This window comes from Trachinotus anak, unplaced genomic scaffold, assembly GCF_046630095.1.
Source record: "Trachinotus anak isolate AG129_WGS33_773 ecotype Australia unplaced genomic scaffold, CSIRO_AGI_Tana_v1 ptg000011l, whole genome shotgun sequence".
In the NCBI taxonomy this organism is placed as follows: Eukaryota; Metazoa; Chordata; class Actinopteri; order Carangiformes; family Carangidae; genus Trachinotus; species Trachinotus anak.
Genome location: NW_027273862.1, coordinates 4,733,781 through 4,757,786, shown reverse-complemented (window position 1 = coordinate 4,757,786; position 24,006 = coordinate 4,733,781). Strand labels below are relative to the sequence as shown.

At 40.0% G+C, this 24,006-nt stretch overlaps 2 protein-coding genes across 2 annotated transcripts in view; both read right to left on the bottom strand.

Annotated features, from left to right (window-relative positions):
• Positions 1–431: 431 nt before the first annotated feature.
• abcc12 (ATP-binding cassette, sub-family C (CFTR/MRP), member 12) lies at positions 432–20,705 on the bottom strand. The gene is made up of 31 exons (XM_071489216.1): positions 20,611–20,705; positions 19,369–19,425; positions 19,023–19,174; positions 18,719–18,865; positions 18,291–18,438; positions 16,819–17,055; positions 15,547–15,720; positions 14,838–14,985; positions 13,719–13,867; positions 12,858–12,965; positions 12,101–12,331; positions 11,946–12,017; positions 11,673–11,797; positions 10,608–10,680; positions 9,444–9,647; positions 8,951–9,085; positions 8,547–8,643; positions 7,821–7,871; positions 6,949–7,047; positions 6,736–6,839; positions 5,743–5,925; positions 5,388–5,614; positions 5,141–5,278; positions 4,365–4,554; positions 4,172–4,261; positions 3,812–4,001; positions 3,382–3,541; positions 3,186–3,264; positions 2,833–2,946; positions 1,104–1,268; positions 432–1,017 (listed from the first exon to the last, which is right to left on the bottom strand). Exons 2-31 carry the CDS (start codon positions 19,417–19,419, stop codon positions 907–909), a joined length of 4,152 nt encoding a protein of 1,383 aa, XP_071345317.1. The 5' UTR covers positions 19,420–19,425; positions 20,611–20,705; the 3' UTR covers positions 432–906.
• Positions 20,706–21,960: 1,255 nt separating this feature from the next.
• The window catches only part of cep89 (centrosomal protein 89), a 63,197-nt gene continuing 61,151 nt past the window's right edge, over positions 21,961–24,006 (bottom strand). The window contains exon 18 of the mRNA XM_071488271.1: positions 21,961–22,216. Within this exon, the coding sequence (XP_071344372.1) occupies positions 22,210–22,216 (7 nt within the window). The 3' untranslated portion in view covers positions 21,961–22,209. The remainder of the gene's footprint in view (positions 22,217–24,006) is intronic.

The following is a 24,006-nucleotide window of genomic DNA, read 5'->3' as shown; positions in this document are numbered from 1 at the left end:
AGATTATATATCTAAATATGTATATTGTGTATCCCCATGGTTTTTATCATGAAAGGAATGTGAGAGGATGGAGAGTGGGAGAGATAAAGAACGGATTTAGGGAGCAGACTGTGGATGAGACCCCTCTACTAAAACACAATAACCAAAGCTGAGAGGAATGTCATGCTTTAACAGGATTTCACAGCAGAAAACTCTTCCTCATAGGACATTTGTGTGAAATTATCTTTTAAAAGAGGCACAATTGTAGTAACTTTCTCTATGAACTGATCCACCAACAGAAACCATCATTCATGCTTCCTGTGTAAAAATATGCAATGAGTAATATTTAGCTTTAATTTGCCTGACACTTTTTAAAATGAAAATTATGGGAGATGACAAAGGCAAAGAAAATGTGTAAATGAGTGCATGGTTAAAATACAGTAAACAGAAACTGACAAATTTCCATTTTTATTACATGGGTTTGTGTGAGCAGAAACATTGTCTGCAATCAGTTAATGTGACAAGAGTAACACTTACTACATACAGTTCTTCAGTATTATAAAATGCAATAGTCATTTCAAAAAGCATCTGTAGTGCATATTCACACAGCAAACTGAAACTTCACCAGTAGTGTTAAGTTTCAACCAAGTGGCAGCAAACAAAGATATAGAAAATTAATAAATAATATGTTTTAAATAAACATAACAGATCATATCCATCCAGACAGGAATGACAAATGTACCACTATTTACACAAACTGTTCTCTTTTTCTGCATTAATATCAAACTACATCTCTGCTGCTCAGTTACACCTGATACCAGCACATCTGTCCAGCTTATAATATGAGCACACTGATTGAGATATGGTTGTATAAATTAATAACTATTATTATTTTTACAGTGATTATTCTGCTGTTGTTCTGTGGTGTCACTGGTCCTCTCTGGCTCCAGTGTTCACAGTGTTAGCAGCTGTCAGGAGTGAGGAGAACAGAGAGTCCGGTCTCTGCTTCAGCACATCTGGGTGGTCTAACTCCGCTGCCTGTCAGACGAAACACATGATATCAGAGTGGGTTCATGATTACGTAAGTCTAATCTTTGTGTACTGTATTTGTGTTTGCTTTTTACCTCTCCATTGTCCATGACCAGAATACGGTCTGCGTGCATCACAGTGTTGATACGGTGGGCGATGGTGAGCATGGTGCAGTCCTCGAAGGCCTCTTTGATGGTGTTCTGGATCAGAGCATCTGTCTCTGCATCAATGGAGGCTGTTGCCTCATCCAACAGAATGATCTGTTGGACAACGGCAGGGACAGTTAGTGTGGATAAAGGGACTGGTTTCCAAAGAGGAGAGTTAGCATGAAACAGGACGAGATCTGTGAAAGGAGGCCTGGCTGGTCACCCCAAGGTCAAGGTTTTTGACTAAGGGTGACTGGGTGTTTGGGCCCCCACACTCTGGAACTCTCTCCCTGCTGAAATGTTTGACTTGTGTTTTATTTATTTGTTTTGTCCCTAATTATTGTTTTTACATTTTTAATTGCCTCTCTTCACTTATTGTCAGCTCCTTTTGCATTATATTGATATATTTTTTTTAAATTTATGCTATTTTACTTTTTTATTATGCTGAGGCTCTTTGGCCTTCTCTCTTCTTCTTCTTCTCCTTCTTCTTCTTCTTCTTATACCTTGGAGAGCTTATAGTTCCCTATTTTCCCAATAGGACACTTCGCTCTCTAAATGCAGGTCAACTTGTGGTTCCCAGAGTTTGTAAGAGTAGAATGGGGGGCAGAGCCTTCAGCTATCAGGCTCCTCTCCTGTGGAACTAGCTCCCAGTGTGGGTTCGGGAGGCAGACCCCCTCTCTACCTTTAAGATCAGGCTTAAAACTGTCCTGTTTAGTAAAGCTTATAGTTAGGGCTGGCTCGGGTATGTCCTGACCCATCCCTTAGTTATGCTGCTATAGAGCTAGACTGCTGGGGGATTCCCATGATTCACTGGGCGCTCTCTCTCTATTTCTGTCTCTCTCCCTCTCTCTCTCTCGATGACTTCATGCCATTAACTTTGTATTTTTTTCTCTCCCGTAGTTTGTGCTTCTCCTCTCTCTCCCTCTCTCTGTCCTCATTCTGCAGGTCTCTCTGCCTCGGGAGCAGCAGGATCCAGATCCACCACTACTCATCTTTACTATTAACCACTGTTACCTGTCATTATTATTGATAACACCATTACCTACACAGCTGTTCCTGGTCTCTCTCTTCTCTCCTCTCTCCTCCCCCCACCCCCTCTTTTTATCTCCTCCTAAACCCAACCGATCGAGGCAGACGGCCGCCCACCCTGAGCCCGGTTCTGTTGGAGGTTTCTTCCTGTTAAAAGGGAGTTTTTCCTCCCCCCTGTCGCCAAGCGCTTGCTCGTTGTGGGAACTGTTGGGTTTTTCTCTGTAACAAAGTAAGGTCTTGACCTTACCCTGTAAAGTGCCTTGAGATAATGTATATTATGATTTGGCGCTAAACAAATAAAATTGAATTGAATTGAATTGAATTATTCTTGTTCTTATTCTTATTCTAATTCTTATACTTATACTTATACTTATACTTATTCTTATTCTTATTATTCTTATAAAGGTCAGGGATTAGTTGCATTAGTTGTAGGGATGATATAATAAAAAAGTAAAGGATATAAGAACAACTAATCATACAGGCCAAAGATACTGGTTGTGGTGAGGTAATCGATGCAAATGTGAACAAAGAAATCACAAGCAGTTTAATAGTTTGCAGCACACAGATACAGTATGTAGAGGTAATTAGCCATTGATTGAACTGTTCAGTAACACCAATATTGTCAAGTGTGCAAGCAAAATGGACAAACCTTGGAGTTGCGGAGCAGTGCTCTGGCCATACAGATCAGCTGTCTTTCTCCCACAGAGAAGTTCTCTCCATTCTCCAACACCTGTGCCTGTAGCCTCCCCTCCAGTCTGGAGATCTGAGGAAACACACCAATAAACATAGTATCACTTTTACTACTGCAACAACTTCTGACCAGACTGACAGTGATCAAACAGCCCATTAAAAGAATAGATTAACCAACCTTTTGGGAAATATGCTTATTTGTGTTTTGTGAAGAGAGTTAGATGAGAAAATCAATACCTCTCTCACATCTTGGTCTAGATAAATGACCACACACTGTAATAAAATTGTAAATATACTGTGCTGGCATCATACCGAGTCCTTCATGTAGGTCTTCTCCAGTGCTGCCCAGATCTCCTCATCAGTGTAGTTATCAAAGGGATCTAGGTTGTACCTGTAGGCAAACACATGCATTATTACAGTTGGTTAGCCAGCGGCAACAGCAGTGAGAAAAGTGAGGGCCTGTGTGTAAACAGAAAGCTTTGTGGAGTTCGGGGTTAACTATGGTTACCTGACTGTGCCAATGAATAACACAGGGTCCTGGGGGATGATGGACAACTTGCTGCGCAGATCGTGCAGACCAATGGCCATAATGTCCACTCCATCTATCAGGATGCTTCCTGTAGCTGGCTCCACCAGCCTGAACAGAGCCACGCCCAAAGAGGACTTCCCTAAAGACGCAAAGCAGAGAGTACCAAAGCATAATTGTTTGGAGAGGTAGGGCTTCCCTCAGCACCGCACATCATGGCTTAACATAATAGCATTTTCATTTAAACATTTAAACTCAAAGATGCTGCTGTTACACAGAGTCGTCAAATTTGCCTTGTATAAGACAAATTATGATCAATGTAGACTCTTTGTTTAATGAGTACCTCAACACTTCCCCAGTTGCCCATTTACACAAAAATTATGACCAACGACTGCTGGAGTCAAGGTCTTACCAGATCCTGTTCTTCCCACAATGCCCAGCTTCTCTCCAGCTTGGATGGGGAAATTGAGCGCATTCAGGACGATGGGTGTATTCTCTCTGTACCTCATCTTATAGTCCTGGAAGGTGATGGCTCCACTCTTTGGCCAGTTCTCTGGGATCTGAGCCTCCTGAATGTGTCTGGGAGCCTCAGGTTTGCAACTCTGCACAAAATAAACATCAACTACTTTGAGGGTGGATCTCTGAACTGCATGCAGCATCTTTAACAACTGCACTTGCTGAGTAGTTTAACAGTCTCAGGGACCAGGATAGATGGAGGGACTCTGTGTGAATGGTCATTATTTGTCTGAGGCAAAGAAGTCGAGAGTCTGACCGTGATGTATTCCAGTATCCGCTCCACAGAGTTGAACCTCGCCTCCACCTCTGTCGACTGCCTCACTACGTATTGAAGCATGCCTGTCAACTGGAAAACACACAAACATTCTGTTAACATGCATGTTGCATTTACTTTCAATGTGTCTTGTGACCCAAACATTGATGAATTTTCTATAGAAAACAAAATGTACCTGTATGGTGTAGGACATGGCCAGGCCTTTCAAGGATGGACTGATGATGTCGTTACTACTGAGCACCACGAACAGAGACACAAACAAGGTCATGGCCGCAGCCATGAAGTCCAGCCAGAAGGAGAGCCAACGTGTCCCGGAGTGAAAGAGTAAATAGTGGTTGGAGTTGATGTCATTCAGGGACTTAAACCTACAACATGATATCAGACAGATCAGCAAATATATAACACACAATTAAACTCAGAAATCATTGTCATCAATTTGAGGACACATGCGCTGCAAATACGATACAATGTGAGGAAAGCAGCACAGACAGTGGAAGTGTTTCCAGTGGACACAAAAAAGTGACAAACCCGGCTAGGACACACTTGTATGGATATATTATAATACACAATGTGCACTTATTGTTCAATGCTTTCAAAAGTCACAAAGCATTGAACAATAAGTACGTCCCAGCCGGGTTCATCACTTTTAAGCATCCCCTGGAAACACTTCTGTTGTTGTGTGTGCTTCTTGCAGCATGTTTCTGTATTTGGTTGTGTTGTGAGTATTTGCAGCACACGTGTTGTCAAATTGATGATGTTTTTTGAATTTGTTTGTGTTTTGTCTGTTTGCATGTGTTTTCTGCGTCAACATCACCTACTGCTCCTGCACTGCATGAATGTTAAGCAGCGAAGAATCAAAACATGTATGTACATTTTCAGGAGGCCTGAAAGTGCAGCGAAATACAACCTAAAATAGAAAGTATTTCATGTTGAGTAACTCCGGTTTCTTACATTTTTATGTGACTGTCCCTAATGTTGTAGGCATGAATAGTGCTGAGGCCCTGCAGGGTAGAGGTGGTGAGGGAGATGCAGGGAGAGCGACTGATATTCTCCATCCTCTTCATCTGACGGATGCTCCTCTGGAAGACACTGCAGAGAAATCACAACAGATAGTTGAAGATGTGCAGCAGCATCAATGACAATCTAAAACTGCTGCAATTGATTGTATCATGTTTAGACTAAACTGGTATGAACTCACAAGAGGATGAGGGTGAACAAAGCTCCCATAACAACCACAGCTATAAGCATGAAGGGGAAGACGGCTGAGATGATGATGATCGTGAAGGTGACCATCAGAGAAAACTGCAGGAAAGGGTCCATGTGGAGGGGAAGCACGGTGTCCACCTCCTCTTGATCTTTAGCAAAGCGGTTGAGAATGCGGCCTGCTGGCGTTGTGTCGAAGAAACTCATAGGGCTGTCAGAGATCTGAGAAACATAACAGCAAAAATGTTCTTCATCATCAGCCCCTTATTGGTGGTTACTGATGACATAATCACTTAACAAGTTAACACTATTCTCTCCAATTAAAAAGCTCATGTTTGATGATACAGTACCTTCTTGAACATGGTGTTGTGAAGTTTGCATGAAGCGTTCAAAGTGATGTGAGTGTAGAGGAAGCACTTGATGATGGCAAGTGTCACCATGATGACCACCATCATACCATAAATCAATTGGTAGAAGTGCAGGTCTTTGTTTTGTGAGATGTCCCCCTGGTTTGAAGTTGTGCTGTTGTGTAACTGAGACAAAACAGAGAATGTATGTTGTTAGAGGAGACCAGAGCCTTTTATGCTATTGTGAATATACTGGCACAGAGGTGTGGAAAAAACACACACTCTGCTATCTATCTGCTCATGTGTGATCAGCCAATACACAGTTGTGGTTCACAGTATACAGTAAGTCAATGTACATAAATAATGGCTGTGTATAATGATAATGGCCATCTTCAGCACTGCTAGTGGATTCTGTAAAGACTACAGTGTAATCTGCATAGAGGTGAGCAAGTCTGTGCTTAGACCTGTAAACTGCAGGGACCATTTGGTTTAGTCTGTATCATCAGTTTTAATGAGGATTATTTCCTAGTAGATGGTCATCATCATGGGCTGGTGGGTGTTAATCTCTCATACAGGTATCAACTGTGTTGTGCTATATAAACAAAAATTAGTTGAGTTGGGCAGCGTAAATATAAATAAATAAATAAATATAGAGTGAAGGTGTATAAAGTCATCAGTGTTATGCAGAATTCCACCTCCATCGCTGCCAACACAGACAGTTGGTGTGGCTCAGCAGGAAACATGGACAATGAAGTCCTGTGTGAAAAACTGACAACACACCTGACCAGCTACTGAAGAAAATGTGTGTTGCTGTTGGATTGTCAGTTTTGGAAAAGACTGGGTAACACTGGTCGTCTGAAGCAGCGTCATTCTCTAACCAGCCTGATAGAGCCTCATTGCTTCCAGCTGTGGGAGGTCACACAGTCACTGAGAACACATTCACCTTTCAACCAGGGCTGGTTGAGAGAGAGAGAAAGAGAGAGGGATGATTCTCACCCCATCACCCTGCCCCAGCCAATAGCTGAGCCACCAGTTGCTGAAGGCTGTGGATCCGATCATCAGGACGATGCTGAGGATGGCGAAGAAGGTGATAATGTATCCTGCAGTGACAAAGAGACACCAAACTTCATCATGCAGGCTGTGCAAGTGTGAATCATGTATTATTGCACAGAATTAGGCCAATGCATGTGTGTGTGTGTTGTATCAGACCTCCAGCTGCCTGGAAGTACTGGTGGTAAACTTTCCAGGAGACGGCGCCTTCTGTGGAGGACTCCTGACTGACCAGCTGATCATCAGTGCTGACAGTAGCTGAAGTGAAAGAAAATGATTTTACAGAATAATTAAAGTAACTTTCCTTTGCATCTGCTCATGTCCTGACTATATAGAAAAAAGTATTTAAAAAATAAATGTAAATGTCCAGTGAAGATCCAGTCACCTAAACATTTGTTACATTCACAACAGTAGAAATTCTTGTGTGTGTCTTGAATTCACATAAGTACAGAGGAATCATAATTATGTTATATTTATATAGACACTAGGATGTGAAATCAAGCCATCTGTCCTTTAAAGTTTTGAATCTGCTGCAGCATTTCTGCAGTAAGACAAGTGTTTATAGCTGTCCCCAGCAGTCACACTCAAAGGCGGAGAAAAAATACAACCATCTTAAAAAGGGGCGAGACGTGACAATTGTCTAAATATGGGTATGGCAGGGTGTAGTTTCTCTCTCTGAAAGGCGTTAATAGTGTTGCACATGTGTGCTGTAAACACGAAAAGTGACAGAAATAGGGAAGACAGAAATAGTGGTGTATGAATGAAGTGTGAATGTGTGAATTTCACATTGTTGGTTTTGGAAAATTAGAGAAATTGTTGGACACAGTCTCTGGAAAGGTGACAGGGGAGAGGCAGGGTTTCTGAAGCTGTTCTGAAACAGCTCTTCTGTTGAAGCGTGCTGGCAGCTTAACTTGTGCACCCTTCATCTTTTAGGTTCCCACATTAAAATACAACATGAGCCAGACCTCCATGTGGAGACTACATATTTTACACTTGAAACCCAATTACAATTACAAGTCGTGTGGACTTACATTTTTGGTCAGCTGTTGTTCCATCATCTTTTTCATCTGACATGTCAAATACTGAAAGGAAACACAGATGTCAGTCATTTTGCTTCTCACAACTACAGCTGACATAAAGCCTCCTGTGCTGGTTCAGTGAACATACAGACATGTAGCAGGATGTTGGGGAAAATATAAATTAAGTAACTCTCTATCTCTTGACCTCAGACCCTCATAAAGGTATAAAAATGACCAAATAATACAGTAATAATAGTATAATGACACTCAGGATTGTAGGTTTGTCTGATACATATATTTCCTCTCATTCACCTTTCTTTTGTCATCCGTTGTCCATTTGTTACCTGGAGGGACTGCTGCTACTACCTGTTTATGGTTAAATATTGGCTCTTTTGCAACCCTACATTTGGCGTGTGTGTGTGTGTGTGTGTGTGTGTGTGTGTGTGTGTGTGTGTGTGTGTGATGACACTTTGCTCCACAGGGAACTGTGCCAAAAGTAAAGCAACATGTTGCACCTCTCCTACGATATCCCTGTGTCTGTTCTGACCGGTTCTGGTGCCTTTACTGTTTTAGGGATTTATTTCCAACAGATACTAGAGACTATGCAACACGTCCTACTCCATAATGAACTCCAGCCTTACTTTCAGTCATTTTAAGTTCTCTACTGATGAATTTGAATTGAAGCATCACAAAATATCCAATTTCTTTGGTCAATAGTCTCACAAATATTTTCCCTACCCGGGTTCACTATCCCGCTGCTTGTGCGATCTCTTGGCTCCACCTCCTTTAGCTGAGCAACATCTTGGGCTGACACTTCCTCCTCTTCTTTCTGAGTCTGTAAACAATATAAGCAAAAACACAGTAACGATGCTGAACTGATGCTAAATGTTTGTGCATCCTATACGTAAAATCTCTCCATATCTGAGTCACCGCTTACAAATAACATACAAGCAATACTGAAAAATCTTCCGTATAATAACTTTTAAAAATCGGAACCATTTTTCTAATTGTTGTTGAGCTAGTAAAACAATAAAGAAGATGGTAAAACAGTAATGAACTGGGGAAAAGGTTTTACAGCTTGTGAAAATAGCAGAGGTACAATACATCAGACTTTTGTACACTAGGTTCTGTGACAGTCTTACTTTGGATTGCTCCATCTGATAGTTGCTGATGAGCTGAGCATAGCGTCCATTGGCTTTCATCAAGGCCTGGTGGCTTCCAGCCTCCCGGACCTCCCCGTCCTCCAGAACCAGGATATCATCACAGAACTCCAAATACTAGAAAAGACGTGAGGAAAATTCAGCATCAGACACCAGTTCTTGATGAGTGATTTACCACAGCAGAGTGGTGTTGAGCTACTTTCTAAAATGTAAACTCTTTTTAAACTCTTTTCCAGTGTTGAAATTGTTGATATCCTTAAGATGATATATTTGTGGTTTTAAGAACCAAAAACCATCTCAGTGTAGGTTTATATCTCCTTTATCTAACTTCTCTCTGGAGCTCAGGTAACAACAAGTCAATCAGCCAATCAGAAGAGAGGATCTGATTTATTTGCAATCTTTCTTACTGAGCCTTTACTATTTAGTGATTAAATATCTGCTGAAGAATAAAGCAGGGTTGACAGTAATTTCCTACCTGGAGCTGGTGTGTAACCAGGATGATGGATTTTCCCTGGAGCTCCTTCTTAATGCATTCTTCAAAGATATGTTTCCCCACATGGGCGTCGACAGCGGACAGTGGATCGTCAAGGAGGAAGATGTCCTTATTGGAGTAGACGGCTCTGGCCAGGCTGATCCTCTGCTTCTGCCCCCCTGACAGATTGAGCCCCCGCTCTCCAATCTGCCAGCAAGACAAACTAAACTAGTTAAAAAAAACTACAAAGACCAGAGGCCACAGGGTCTGGATCTCAGCATCCGCCTTTACTAATTTACGACAATATTTGCAAAATGAAACTGGCAGTGAAGACAAGAAAGTGCTCACAGCTTCAAATACACGTAGAAACATCAGTTGAACCCAAAACAGAGTTTAAGACAAGACCTGGTATTCAACTTGCTATTAATTAATAGCAATAAATGCAAGATCTTGTTTTTTGTAAACTTATTGTACTTTGCACAGATTGTTGGTCTCCCTGAACATCTCGTTTTATTTTCACTGTCTATTTTCACCTTTTTTTTTTCTTGAACTGGGATGCTATCCAAAACAATGTTGGCATAAACGTTAAACACAGAGTTAAATGAGTTTTGAAACTGTGTTAAGAAAGAAAAGTGAAGCTGCTCAATGATTGTTCAAACTAATGTTTAAACACTGTCACAGTCTGCTCCTCAGTTCCCCCCAGTCTCTGTCTCCAGTCCCTGCTCACGTCTCCCAGGCCTTGTTTACCCCCTCATCTCCCCAGACCTGCCATTCTCCATCAGCCCACCAGGTGTCCCCTGACTTCCATCCCATCCTCAATTCACCTCATCAGTGGTGGAGAGTAACTAAGTATATTTGCTCAAATACTGCAGTTAAGTACATTTGTTTTGTTCTTTGAATATTTACATTTAATGCTACTTTAAACTTCCACCCTTCATTTCAGGGGGTAATATTATGCTCTATACTGTACTTCACTACATGTGTTTGACAGCTTTAGTTACAAGTTACTGTTAAAATGAAGATTTTACACAATTGATAATATAACAAGCTTTTAAAAATCAACACATTGTTAAACCAAAAAAGAAAATCATTAAAGGAATCAGCTAAATGCCTTAAAAACAGTCAGTCTGGACAGTTCAGGGTGAATGAGAGAGAGAGAGCTCCTACCTCAGTTTGATCACCATATGGGAGGATTTTCAGGTCAGCTCTGAGACTGCAGACATCCACAACTCTGTCGTATCTGTGCAGGATCAATGAAAGAGTGTTAACTGTCTGACAGCCAAGGGAGCGCCATGTTTAGTGTATTCAACAGAGCCATTTTCTAGATGTAATTAAGTCATTTAATTTCATTTAGTTAATAATAAAATGTGATGGAAATGGGATAAATCATTTGGGAAAAATACATTTCTCAAGAAACATTTGAAAACCATTATTCTGTTTTCAGAAAATGTGAGATTTTGTATGAAATGTCCTAATACAGTATATTTAATATTAACACATGAATGAGAGGCGCTCTGGATAAAAGTGCTACATAAATGCAGCTATTTATTTCAGATTTCTGTCTAATTATAGTGTAAACATTGACAAAGCTTTAAATAGTTTTCACACTGTAACGAACAGCCTCCAACTGAAAGCTACAGCAGCAGAACAAATACTATGTAATTCCTGCAAACATACTCAGACACACCGTAACTGGCAGTCTATGAGAAGTAATGCGAGAACAAACTTTTTCTCTACTTCTTATTTGACTGTTTACGTGGTTACACAGACAAATGCACGTGGTAGAGAGTCAGCAAGAAAATCCACGGCTCAGAGAGGCGAAATTTCTGTGGGTAGTTTCAGAAAACACTGTCAGGATGTAACTTTTCCTTCATGTGTGGTGGTGATCACAGCCCAGCTATGTTGACCAACTAAGGTCATAAATGTCATAAAAAGTGTGTTGACTCATTAAATTCTGTGCACAGGTCAGCTGTCTTGCCTCTTGCCATCTCTGGCAGCATGGAGTGATTCTCCAATGATAGTCCTGTCAGATAACACAGATGACCTCTGTTCTTGTTTGACTACCTTGCCAGACGCAAACTCACAAAGATAAGAGGAGCTTTCTGCGAGTTAAAAATTTCTCAAAGGAGAAGCCTGTCTGCCGTGTCAGCCACGAGGAACAGCAGGGGTTAGGGGGTTTCTAGGGGTTTCTGATTAGGGACAATAATTTATGTGGCTTTAGTGATTCATTACTTGGCCTGGTCAAAAGGTTCCCCCATCAGGATGTTTTCTTGAACGGTCCCATGGAATATCCAGGCCTGCTGGGAAACGTAGGCAAATGTTCCGTCTGCTGTGACAGAGCCCTGAAGGAGGTGCATCTAAAATACCAGCATGAACAAAGAGGCATTAGGAAAACTGTTTACTGATGTTACACAACAGTCAGTAAACTCAACAATGACATGACAAAAATCATGCCAGGGATGGTAAAACAGAATAAAGAATAAAAAAGACAAAGGAAGAACCAACTTGTTCCAAAATGCTGGAAATTACTGACGTCTTTCCACTCCCCACATTCCCACAGACACCGAGCAGGTTGCCCTTCAGAAAATAACACAGATTATAAATTTACCTTTAGTCTAATCTAGTTAACTTCATTTATCCTTATCAGTGGTAACACACACCTTAGGCAGCGTGAAGGAGATGTTTCTCAGGGTTGGCACAGTTTCAGTCTTCTCCTCCTGGGTCACCTCGTCCACCTTGTGTCCCTTCACTCCATTGTCTGTGCTGGACACGGTGTCTGGTCGGCTCTCTGTTTTAGTCCAGGAAAACGTAGCGTTCGTCATCACAATGGCTGAGCCACTGTCTTTCCTCTGCATCAGGTATGGCTCTGGATTCTGGATCATCATTATTCTCTGAAAGAGCCACACACTGAGTTCAAAAGCTTTTCTCTGTTTTTAAAACTGAGATTTTAATTGCAAGTGAGATCTGCAACAGCAATGACAACAGTGAACGGTGGCATTTAAATCTGCAGCCATAAAATCCTGAACACACATACACACAAAGAGGAAAATGCCTCTGACTGTTATAAAAACGGAAACACAGTGAAGTAAATAAATAACTTTTAAAAAAAAACTTGAAGGCAAAACTGTAAAACTAAGACAACAACCAAAAAAGCATAAAAGCCTCATTTATGCTTCAGGTTGGCATTGCATGTTAAAACTTTATAAATGCAGTTAATTATATTTAAAATAAATAACTTAAAAATCAAAAATATAAAAACTCAGATTATGACTCTGTGGATTGTTTAAGGAGGAAAGCCATTCATCTATCATTACATATCACTAGAAGTTAAGATATTACATTTATGCAGTTGGTTTTACTGGATCACATCATAGCCTCAGAGCCTTCATATGAGTTAAAGTCATAGTAAGAGTTTACCCTTAGCCGTTTTATTGACACCGCAGCTTCAGCCAGAGCCTTCACAGACAGGGGCAGCAGAGCCAGGCAGAACCTCATGGAGTTGAAGATGGCGATGGTGGTGAAGGCCTGGTATCAACACAAAAAAGTGATGCTGAAACAATAGGTGACATGACACCACACTGGTAATATACTGGTTTTAAATAGACCACAATGCTGTGATGGCCAACACCTGTCCGTGGCACTCATCATGAACAACTGGTGACAAAACTGTACGACAATCATCTAAACACTCATTTGATATCTCATTGTAGGAGCTATTTACTAGTTTGTTGATTTTTCTATTATTTATTCATTTGTTCTGAGTTTGTTTGGATTTCTTTAATTGATTTGTTTTATTTTTGATAATATTCTCTGTGTTAGTTATTAGTTTCTTTACATTATTTGCTTATTTAGTATAGTTTAGGTTTGGTTAACTAGTATTTGGGGCACATTATGGGCACATGAGGTTATTTAGGTAGTTCCTAGGTGTAGGACCAGCATGCACCTGGGTGTGCCTATGGTTTTTTACCAGAGCAGGAGAGGCAGCAGCAGACATGTTCCTTTGTTCCTTTGTTTGCTTGCTCTTGGATAAATAAATCACAGAAGAAAACGCAATGGCCTTTTTTTTGGACAATGGATTCTATTGCCTGTGTAAACCACATATCCATGGTGCATCAGTGGCCATCTGATTTATGTTGAATGTAAGTTTGTTTGAGGACAAGTGGCCACTACACTCACACAGACACACACAGTGCTTAAAGGAACCACATGTACATAAAGCAACACACCTCAGCTAACCACTAAAATCGCAAAGTGAGCAAATGTTGCTCTGGTACTCACATCAGATGTGTTGAGGCTTAAGCCCAACAACGTGTGCACCACGAAGGTGAGGATGGTGGCGAGGGTGGGGATGATGCTGGTGATGCTGGTGTTAATGTTCTGGACATAACTGACCCTCTGCAGCTGTTTCTTCTCAAGCATCCTCAAGACTGTGACAGACAAGATCACATATTTGAAGAAATAAACATCAATTTCACTTCAAAGCATTTGAATTAGGGCTGTCAAAGTTAACGCGATAATAACGAGTTAACACAAAATCCTTTTAATGATGCTACTTTACTTGGCGCACGGTTAACGTTCTGTGATTATGACCTTCGGCCGCCCCGTAGTTTGGGAATGTGTGGAGGTTATTCTTGAGAATGTTCTGGACAGTATTTGACATCTTTTTGGATTGTTGCAATAATAAAAAACATACATTTGCATAAAGGAAGCATATTTGTCTACTCCCATGTTGATAAGAGTATTAAAAACTTGAAAAATATCCCGTTAAAGGACATTTAGAACAGATTTTAAAAATGTGCGATTAATTTGCGATTAATTGCGTGATAACTATGGACCGTCATGCGATTAATCGCGATTAAATATTTTAATGGAATGACAGCCCTAATTTAGATATGTAAACAGAAGAGTTCAGACAGTTGAAGACCTCAGGCCTCTTTTAATATGTGAAGCTGTGTGGAGTTCATTCCAAAAGTCAACAAGCACACAAAATACAAAAACATGTGTGTGAAAAAATGATTAGATTTCAAAAACTTAGGACGACACACACACCTGATAAATCTGGATCAAGTGGAAAATGATGAGGATGAGACCCACATCCCACCTGCCATAATACCACAACTGACCATAACATGGTCAAAGCAAAATGTGTTATGAATATTTATAAAAGTGCTCATGAGTAAGCTTCATCTCCAACCAGCAGCATGGTAAGTAGTGTAAAATGTCTTTCTTCGCTTTCTGCATTTGTAGATCCATTGATTCCCAGATTTCCCCTGAACTTTGTTTTTTAAAAATCCAGACACTTCCATGGAAAGCGAGAAGCACATCTTTCAAGTGGTGAGTGTAAAATGTGCCATGATAGACCAGAAGACAAAAACACGCAGCTGCCCGTCTTCATACCTGCAATCTTCTTCTCAAATGAGTCTTCCCAGGCGTACATCTTGATGAGTTTGATGCTGTTGAGAATCTCATTCATCGTGCGAACACGGCTGTCTGTTATCACCATGGCTTTCCATCTAAATATGTTAATGAGTTTGACCAACAAAACCTGAAATGAATTTAAAAAAAAAAAACATCAATATTAGTGACAATGCAAGGAGCAAATTATGCTAGATTTAGATGTTCCTTTGTGGCTGAGTTAGTGAGGTGAATACTACATGAAATGTGAAACATTAGCCTGATAGTGGCAAATTAAATTTCTGAAAATTGTTTTTCAGAGAGGTGAGATACAGAAGTTTCACAACCACATACTTAGACTTGGACATACTGGATTTATGTTAGACACTGTATTTTCTCATGCTAAGTCACTGCCTTTAAACACCATCTATCCTCATGATTGGTCAGGACAAGAAACTAGAGACTTTTTGGGAGCTTAAGTGTATAACATGGTGAAAACTAGTCTGTATTTGTGTTTGTACAAATGCAGAACAACTTTTCTTCACACAGAATTGTGCAGACCTTAAGTCCTTATCTATACTGCACCATTATAAATAAATGCATTGCTTGTTTACTACATTTGTTTATGGTGTTTGCATTACCCTGTTTTAGCTGATTGTAATGAAAAAAAAAAACTGAAACCATTACACTGCTATGAACTATATGCTCAGACCTGTATGGGGATGAAGATGATGTAGGTGCAGACTCCAGTCAGTGCGGTGTAGCCCAGAATGTAGCAGGCGTAGATTATGCACACGATAAAGAGCACCGGGGCAGACAGCAAAAAGCTCCCGAATAATACAGCCTCAAATAGTTTGTGTCCATCATTGGTCAAAACATTAATCATCTGGATGAGAGAGACAGAGAGAGACTGTGATCTTCATTTGCCACGATTGCACTGTTAGAGTGCAATATAAGTTTAGAATAAAAGGTTTTCACTACTACTACTGCTAAAACTAATAATAAAAATAAATTAATAAATTAACAATAATAATAATAATAATAATAACTTTGATTATTAATCATAATTTAATCTTTACAAAACAGAAAACATGAAAAAATACACAATAACATTAAATAAAATATTTGTTATTGGTAAAATGTGTTATGCAAGATGTGCATGATGCAAAAAAGTCCCTTATAACACCATGAACATGTGCACATAGCTGTGTAGCTGCCTATACAGAAATTCAGAAAAACTCTAAATGTGCCCTTAATACTTTTTTATTTTTATTTTTCATTACGATTCATTATAATGATATATATATATTTCTAGCAAAATTATGGCCAGTCATATGAGTGGTAAGTGATTCTCCCCATGTAACTGCTGTTGAGCTGGATCAGTGGCTGGGATCTAACTACAGTTTTTATATTACACACTCCATTAAATAAGCAATAAACCTTGTGTATGTAACACAGTGTCACAATCTACTCCTCAGGTCCCCTCAGCCCCCCAGCTCCAGCCCCTGCTCTCTTCATCTCCCCAGACCTTTCTGCCTCTAGCTGTCCACCAGATGTCCTGGGACCTCCCCTTTTCTCATCACCTGACTGCCACACCCACCGATACACCTGTTCCTGCCTCTCATCTTCCCCTCAGTTACCTGAGCTCCCCCCATCTGCACCTCATTCCTTAATAAACCTTTCACTACATATTTCACTTTGTACCTTTCCAGAATATTATGTTGTCATGTGCTTCATGTCTTTGTCTTGTTTTTTTGTTTCTGTCTGTCTGCATTTTAACCCTTTGCCTGTTTACTGGACTTTGGATTTCTGCCTGTAAATTTCAGGATTTGGTAGCCTGTTTTGACTTCCTTCCTTGGGTTTGACTGTTGCCTGCCTCACTGTTCTCTAAGCCTTTCTCCCTCTTTGAGTGAATAAAATCACTGAACTAAATTAGCTGAACCTCTGCTGGGTCCTCTCCCCTGCTGTGACACACAGTCTGTACCTCTCCCATTGAAATGCTGCCGAGCGCCCGCAGAGAGATGACTTTCTGAAAGGCCATTGACGAGAAGGCGCCCTTCAGTCTGACAGCTGTGCGCAGGTTCATCGCCCACAGCAAGGACACTAGGAAGGCTTTGAAGAACTCTGAGGTGAACATAGCAAAGGACAGACCAACACCATAGGCCACTGTGTACTTCTGTGGGTCCTCAATATAGTTTAAGATCTTATAGACTATAACAGCCTGGAAAGACAGAGACAGAGAAGTTTGTAACATTTCAGAAGAACAATAAACAGTAGACAGCACTTAACAGCATCAAACAGTATTATTGATGTAGTTAGGGTCATTGTGTGCTTGTGTTTAAAAGTAACACAAGTTCGGGGTATTGTTGTACTTACTGTGGCTTGGATTAACATCAAATAAATACTAGGAAATAGTAGGTTTTGACTGTTTTGACTGTGTCCACAATGGAAACTCAAGTTTTTCTGCCATTTTTAAAAACAAGTTTGAACATAAACTGCATTATGGGCAGTCAAACCAACTACAGAAGAACAATTTAACTCTGTCCTTGGCAAAGGATCGATGAGTCACAGTGACTTTCTGATGTCACCCAACAAGACTTGGTTTCATTACTTGTTTTGCAAATTCATCATTACGCATTAAGGAATGGAGAAAAACACCTTGGGAATATTTTCCACATGCTTTCAAAAATGCATTCGTTTTTTCCTAAATATATGAACTACTAGTTTGTTACTAATAATTACCAATTTCTACACAGTCAACATACATATAAAAATTCTATTGTTCCAATTTCTAGTAGGTTTCATATATAATTTTTACATATATGTTTTTATTTTATATGTACATATATTTCATATATGGAAATTCAATATGAACATATATGACATTAGTGTATGGGAACAGACAACTTGAATAAAAGTATATTTCCTCTGTACTGTACTTAAATACAGTTTTACAGTTTACAGTCTTACAGTTTTGAGGTACTTTTATGTTACTTTATACTGCTACTGTACTACATCTCAGAATTGTACTACACCTCAGAATTTTTTTCTCCACTGTAATTATAAGACAGCTATATAGTATGTGGTAACTTTTCAGTTTAAAATTTACCACCAAAAGATTTTATGATGTGACCATTAAATACAGTGCATTGTCAAAGATTAAACAGGTGGTTTATGAATCTTTTTGACTTGTGACTGTTTATAAGAGAAAGTGACTAAATGGACATAATCACGTTTTATATGTCAATGAGTTGTTAGTTAGTTCCACTCGAGACATTTCCCCTGTAAACTTCTCAGGTGGTTTCATTGAATTAACAGTTTTAAGCTCAAATAGGTACTTATGGCTGATTATACCTTAAACTTTGACATGAGCAATTTCTTGACACAGTGCTTTAATTATTTATTTTTACAGGGTACTGGTAGTTATACTTAAGTCACCACTGTTTTTCCACTCACCGGGCCCAAGAACGCAGCCACCATGACAAGAATACCAATCATGACGGACAGAATCAGCCTGGTTCTTTGAAAGCGAAGGATCGCACGGACCAAAGAGGCCTTCTCCAGGCCTACCTTTGCCACTTCCTCCTCCCAGAGTCGCTGGAGCCTGCACAGCACACATAATCAAGAGACAGTCATTAACAGTTTTTCCCCAATTATGTCAAGAGTCAAAATCATTGGCCTTGTCAATTTAGTACCAGTGTCAAAACACACATGAAGATGTTACTTCATATGTTTCGTAACAGATTCCTCTCATTTTCATAAATTATTTTCCAGATATGAATTTGATTGATTAGTCCTGTCTTATATCCAGTCTAGAAATGTGCTTTAATTGCATCAAATGACACTAGAGAAATGTGGGGACCTCAACACAAAGAGTATCATACCTGTCTGCACTGGTACTGGCAACATCCAAAGGGGACAGGTTGAGAGAGTCCATGTCCAGCTTATTCCTGAACATAGCCCACATCATGGGCGTCATCCAGGCAAAGGTTGTAAAGGACAGGAAACCTGCATTGTCCAGTGGGTGGGACCTGGACAGAAGAGAAACATCACTTGATAGAAGCTCTGCAGTGTGTGAAATATGTATTACGCACGGCCAGTCAAACAGGTCATGTACTGTAAAAATGCTTCATCAGATGATATTCAAGTGCATCAACAAAGACAAAGAGTGTCATCAATGAGACTTACTGTGAGGAGGACCAGCGTATGGGTTTGAGGGTCTGAAGGCTCTGCTGGTATTTTCTGAACGGGGAAGGGTGGGGTATTTCACCATTGTCCATATCAGCATGTCCTGGACTGGCGGCCTCAGATCCAGTTCTCCACCTGATGCCATCCACTGTCTGAAGAGTCAGAAATAAGAAGAGAGAATCAGAGAATCAGACATGCAGAGTTGAACAGAGAAACAGAGAGTAGAGAGGGAGTGTATGTGCAGGATGCAGGAGAAACAATAGGCAAAGGAAAAAGATCTCAGGAAGTGAAAGCAACATGCGGTCAGGAATGTTCTGCTTGAAGCTGCTGTTTCTTCTGTACTTACAAAAGAGACCCTGCGAGCATTGCTCTTCTCCAGAGAATAGTCTGTCTTCATTTTGTCCTGTGTCAAAGGCAGCAAGTGAGCAAAGTCACAACAAAATATTTAAAGTAAAAACATTTCCTGGAACCTCATTAATTGACATATAGACAGTATCAATGGCTGCAGATGCTGCATCTCCCACATTATGTAACTTGTCTTGACCTGACTAGATTTTTATGAGGGTCACTTGTACTATAGTTCATATGTAACATCTGAAAAGACAGTGTAAATAAACTACAGGAGTCATCCCACTATCTACCTCTCACCTCCATTCACACTGTGTCAAAGTTCCTGCAGCTGAATTAAATCGCATGTATTAAGATGAGTCCATGTGACCTTTGTTACTGCATAGTAAATTCATGAAAAGATGGAACAGGAATATTATACAACCACTCATGCATAATGGATGAAGCAACTTCGGTCAGTTGCAATGTTATAGTTTTGTAATGCATAAGGAGAATTAGTATAAACCATATAACTATAGAAGACTTGTATATTCTTTTTCCTACAACACAACTTATAAACCAACACAAAACCACAGACAGCACAAGCAACAGAGGTCAGGGGTCAGGTGACAGTGACAGTCCTGAGATGAGTTTCTAACCTCAACTCTAACAATTACGACTTGAAGCTGGGTCATGTAAACGAGTTAAGGGCTTCATGCCTGTCGTGCATCTGAGAGATGCATCACAACAGAGAGAAGCAACAGCGTATCACAGCCTGAAACATGTTTAAATTTGAGACTACATTTGTTTTAAGACTTGTTGAAACAGATTTTTTTTAAAGCAGAAGAATTGCATCCTCAGATGTCCTGTAAAATCACATAAAAACAGTGCATATTCGAACAAGAAAAGAGATTTCAGCACTATACCTGAATATAACTATTTCAAACATAAATATATATCCACATTATTCAATTAAGCTAAACCAGACCTAATAACGTTATCATAAAACAATTAAATATACTTAATTTAAATACTTAATTTAAATCAAACCTAAATTACCTGATTAAAATAAGCTAAATTAAACTGAACAAACTCAGGTACTAAATCATAAATAAAACCAAATTACCTCAATCAATATAACTGAACTCAAATAGGCCTGAAAAAAAAATACTTAGGAATTATAAATACACAACCAACACATATCAAACTAAAACAGAGTGAAACTCTTGCTGTGAGGTAGAACACTGAAACAGAACAGTACCTCTTTGTGGAGGACAGGTACGACGCGCAGCAGCTTATTTACACTGACTCTGAATCTGACACTGGAGCAACATTTAACTCATTTGATCAAAGGTTATTCTGTTGAAAGGTAGGTTTCCCTCACACTGGAGTGGGGGGTGGTGGGCGGGGCTTGAACTTAGATTGAACAAGTAAACAAATAAAAGCGCACAAGAATTTTGGGAGCCCTCTCGACCCCTCTAGACAACAAAGTCTTTTTCTTATTTGGACTTCAAATGAGTTAATAGAAATTTTCTAACTTTGTAATTCTAAGTTTGTAAAATTAAAAATGTTTTTGTTTTTTTAGTTATTTTTTTAATGTCCACTGTCACTGGATTTTGAGCAGGTTTAAAAATATGATGTCTCATAAGATGTAGAGGAAAGGATGCAAATATTCTGAAACACGTCACCAAATCACCAGGCCACTTAACTTGAAGACCAAGCTCCAGCTTCAGAGGTCAAATAGTTAGATTAAGTTTTCCTAAGTAGTCATGTCCTCAAAGGTACGTCTGTGCTGAACATTGACACCTCAGGCCTGTGGACCTGACAAGTAAGAAGTTGTCAGGAAAAGACTGGAATGTAATGGCAACTACAATAGAGTTACCGTATAAATTACCAGGTAGGTAACAGTGCAAAGCTGCCCTCTGCTGGTGGCTGATGACAACAACAATCAGGTGATCCAGATCTGTAAGTTGTTGAAAGCTGGTGTGACATGACTGGTTTTGGAGAGAAACACATCATGTCTTCAATGAGCAAAATTACAAGATCCAATGTACAGTAGACCTAACAGTTCACTTTATGAGTTTACATAAGAATTTTATAATTTCTATATCCTATATACAGTATATCTTAACCATTTTTCTAGCATCAAATATTATATATAGATATGTGTTTAAGGGGAACTCTAATCTCCTCCTACAGACATGTTTTTGCAGGAGTCCTTCTGACCTCCTGATACCTCTCTGGACAGCTGTAAAATGTTTTTGTGACCCTGAGGGAGCTTTGTCAAGTCTGAGAAAGATACTCATCATGTGATATCACTTGGGGTCTAAAGATATGCCTGAGAATTTCTTCACTTCATGGCTCTGTGCAAAAAAGGTGATGGTGTCTACTCATGGTTTTACATATTCTTTAACAGAGAAATATTCACACTGATTTATAGTTAGAAATGAGTAGTGTTGAGATTTAAGTCCAGCAGTAACTGCAGAACAGTTATTTTACAGAGAGTAACAAAGCAGTGATGTAAATTTTAAGTGCTGAACCAGCAATCAAAGTCAAAGTCAAAGTCAAAATGAACTTTATTGTCATTCAGATGATAAAACACGTCCACAGCGGAACAAAACTCTGTTCCTTCTGGCATAAAGTGCCACTGACTGACATAAGTGAGACAAACCGGTCATCATCAGTGGAGCGGTTAGGGTGGTATGCACACTAAAGTGGATCAAGTGGATTGCAGGGAGTCTGGATGTCATGTGGTCCTTGATCAGCCTCTCAAAGCGCTTCGTTGTGATGACAGTGAGTGCTACAGGGCAGTAGTCACTGAGGCTTGACATTGGTTCCTTCTTTGGCACTGGTATGATAATCAAGACCTTGAAACATGAACAGACAACAGGTTGACTCAGGGAGGTGTTGAAGATGTCTGTGAGGACATGTTGGTCCACATATTGAGCACTCGGTATGGTATGGGTCAGGGCATTCAGCTTCCTGTGGGTGGACTCTCTTTAGGGTCCCACGGACATGAGCTGGGTCAAGACAGAGCACTTGGTCATCCAGAATGGGGGGGTGACTTTCTTTGCTGACGTCTCATTATTTTCCTTGAATGTATATTGAGGAAGTTGGTGTTGTCATTGCAGGGTGGTGGGAAGGTAGTCTGTGATAGACTGGATACCTTGCTTGGGCCTTGGATCGATGGTTGGGATAAGTCCCTACCCACAGCAAGGTGTTGATGAATTGTATATATTCAATATACTTATCCATCTCAAATGATCTTGCCATTTTTAGTCCCCTCTGTGTTACCAAAAAGATCAATGTGTCATAACCCAGCTCCTAGGCCATGACAAAGTAGGTTAGTTTGAATATTTATTACAACAAAATGAAAAAAACTGAAGAAACAGAAACAAATATGGGGTGTGTCAGTCAGTAATATCAGTGATGTAAATGTGCATGTGTGAGCATCATGAATTGTGGAGTGTTGTGAAGCAAAAATAAAAACAGGAGCCAAACAAAAGAAAACATGCAAACACTGGCGAGGACGAGTCCAAGATGTGGGCCTGTGCTTTTAAGCCGTGGGAGCGCACAGCCCAGATGCTTCAAACCTGGCTGCCGTGATCACATCCCTCTGTTACCTTCAAGAACACACGAGCACAGTGACATGTCCACAACAAAAGCCCGATAGGCAGGGACCGTCACAGCAGCAAATAGGAGTTGCCAGATTTGTGTGTTGTCTGCAAAATGTTGGTTATTATGATAAAGAGTGAAAGTCTGGAATATATGGGATACTCAGCTATGATCCTGCAACCCTCCCCTTTAAACTGCATTACACATAGTTGACCAGCTGCAGCCCAGCAGAGGCTTTAGCGGAATTTGTGATGAATCTGAAACAGTAAGAATTTATAGTTTAAAGGTTTCAAATGTCACAGAATTGAAAATGTATTCACAGCCGGGACAACACAGACACACAGGCAGGTGAGCTACAGGCTCTCAGGTGAGTTCTGATGTCCTAGTGAAATGTCTTGCGTAAGTGCAGGAGCTGAATGAAACGCAACACAAGAACAAGTTTTTATGAAGGTTTTTTGAAATGTGGGTTTTCCCTGGTCATAGATGTGATCAGTCCTGCAGATGTGGTACAAGTAGATCCTCTGTATGTGGGATCACCAGAGAGTTCAAAATATTATATTTGCAAACATTGTTGACAGACCTGATACAAACCATTAGAACTGAAAGTGGGGCTATTTGCTGTATGTGGAAAACCAATACTGTTACTCAAAGTGTTTGTGAAACCAGTTGGACTGAGCCTGTGCTGACAGAATACTCTTCCAAATGTGTGATTTTCAAATTTGCAGTATTTGATGCAATGCTAGGCCTTAGTGGCCCTAACTAGAGTTTCCCCTGAGGGATACTGTACTGGTATCAGAGCTTTCTGTATCTCAGATAGTTACTGTCATAATAAGATTCCTGGTGGAGGAGAATTATTAGATAGTAATCCTGCCCATAGCTACAGAAATGACATAGAAAACGTTTGCTTTCATATTTTCACTAGGAATTAGTGTGTCTTACTCAGGTTTTTAGTTTTTACAGTGGTTGTGATTCACTGTGAATACAGTTTACATGTTTTAAACTGGTTCATTTTTTCCACTGAATACCAAAATACACAGTTTGA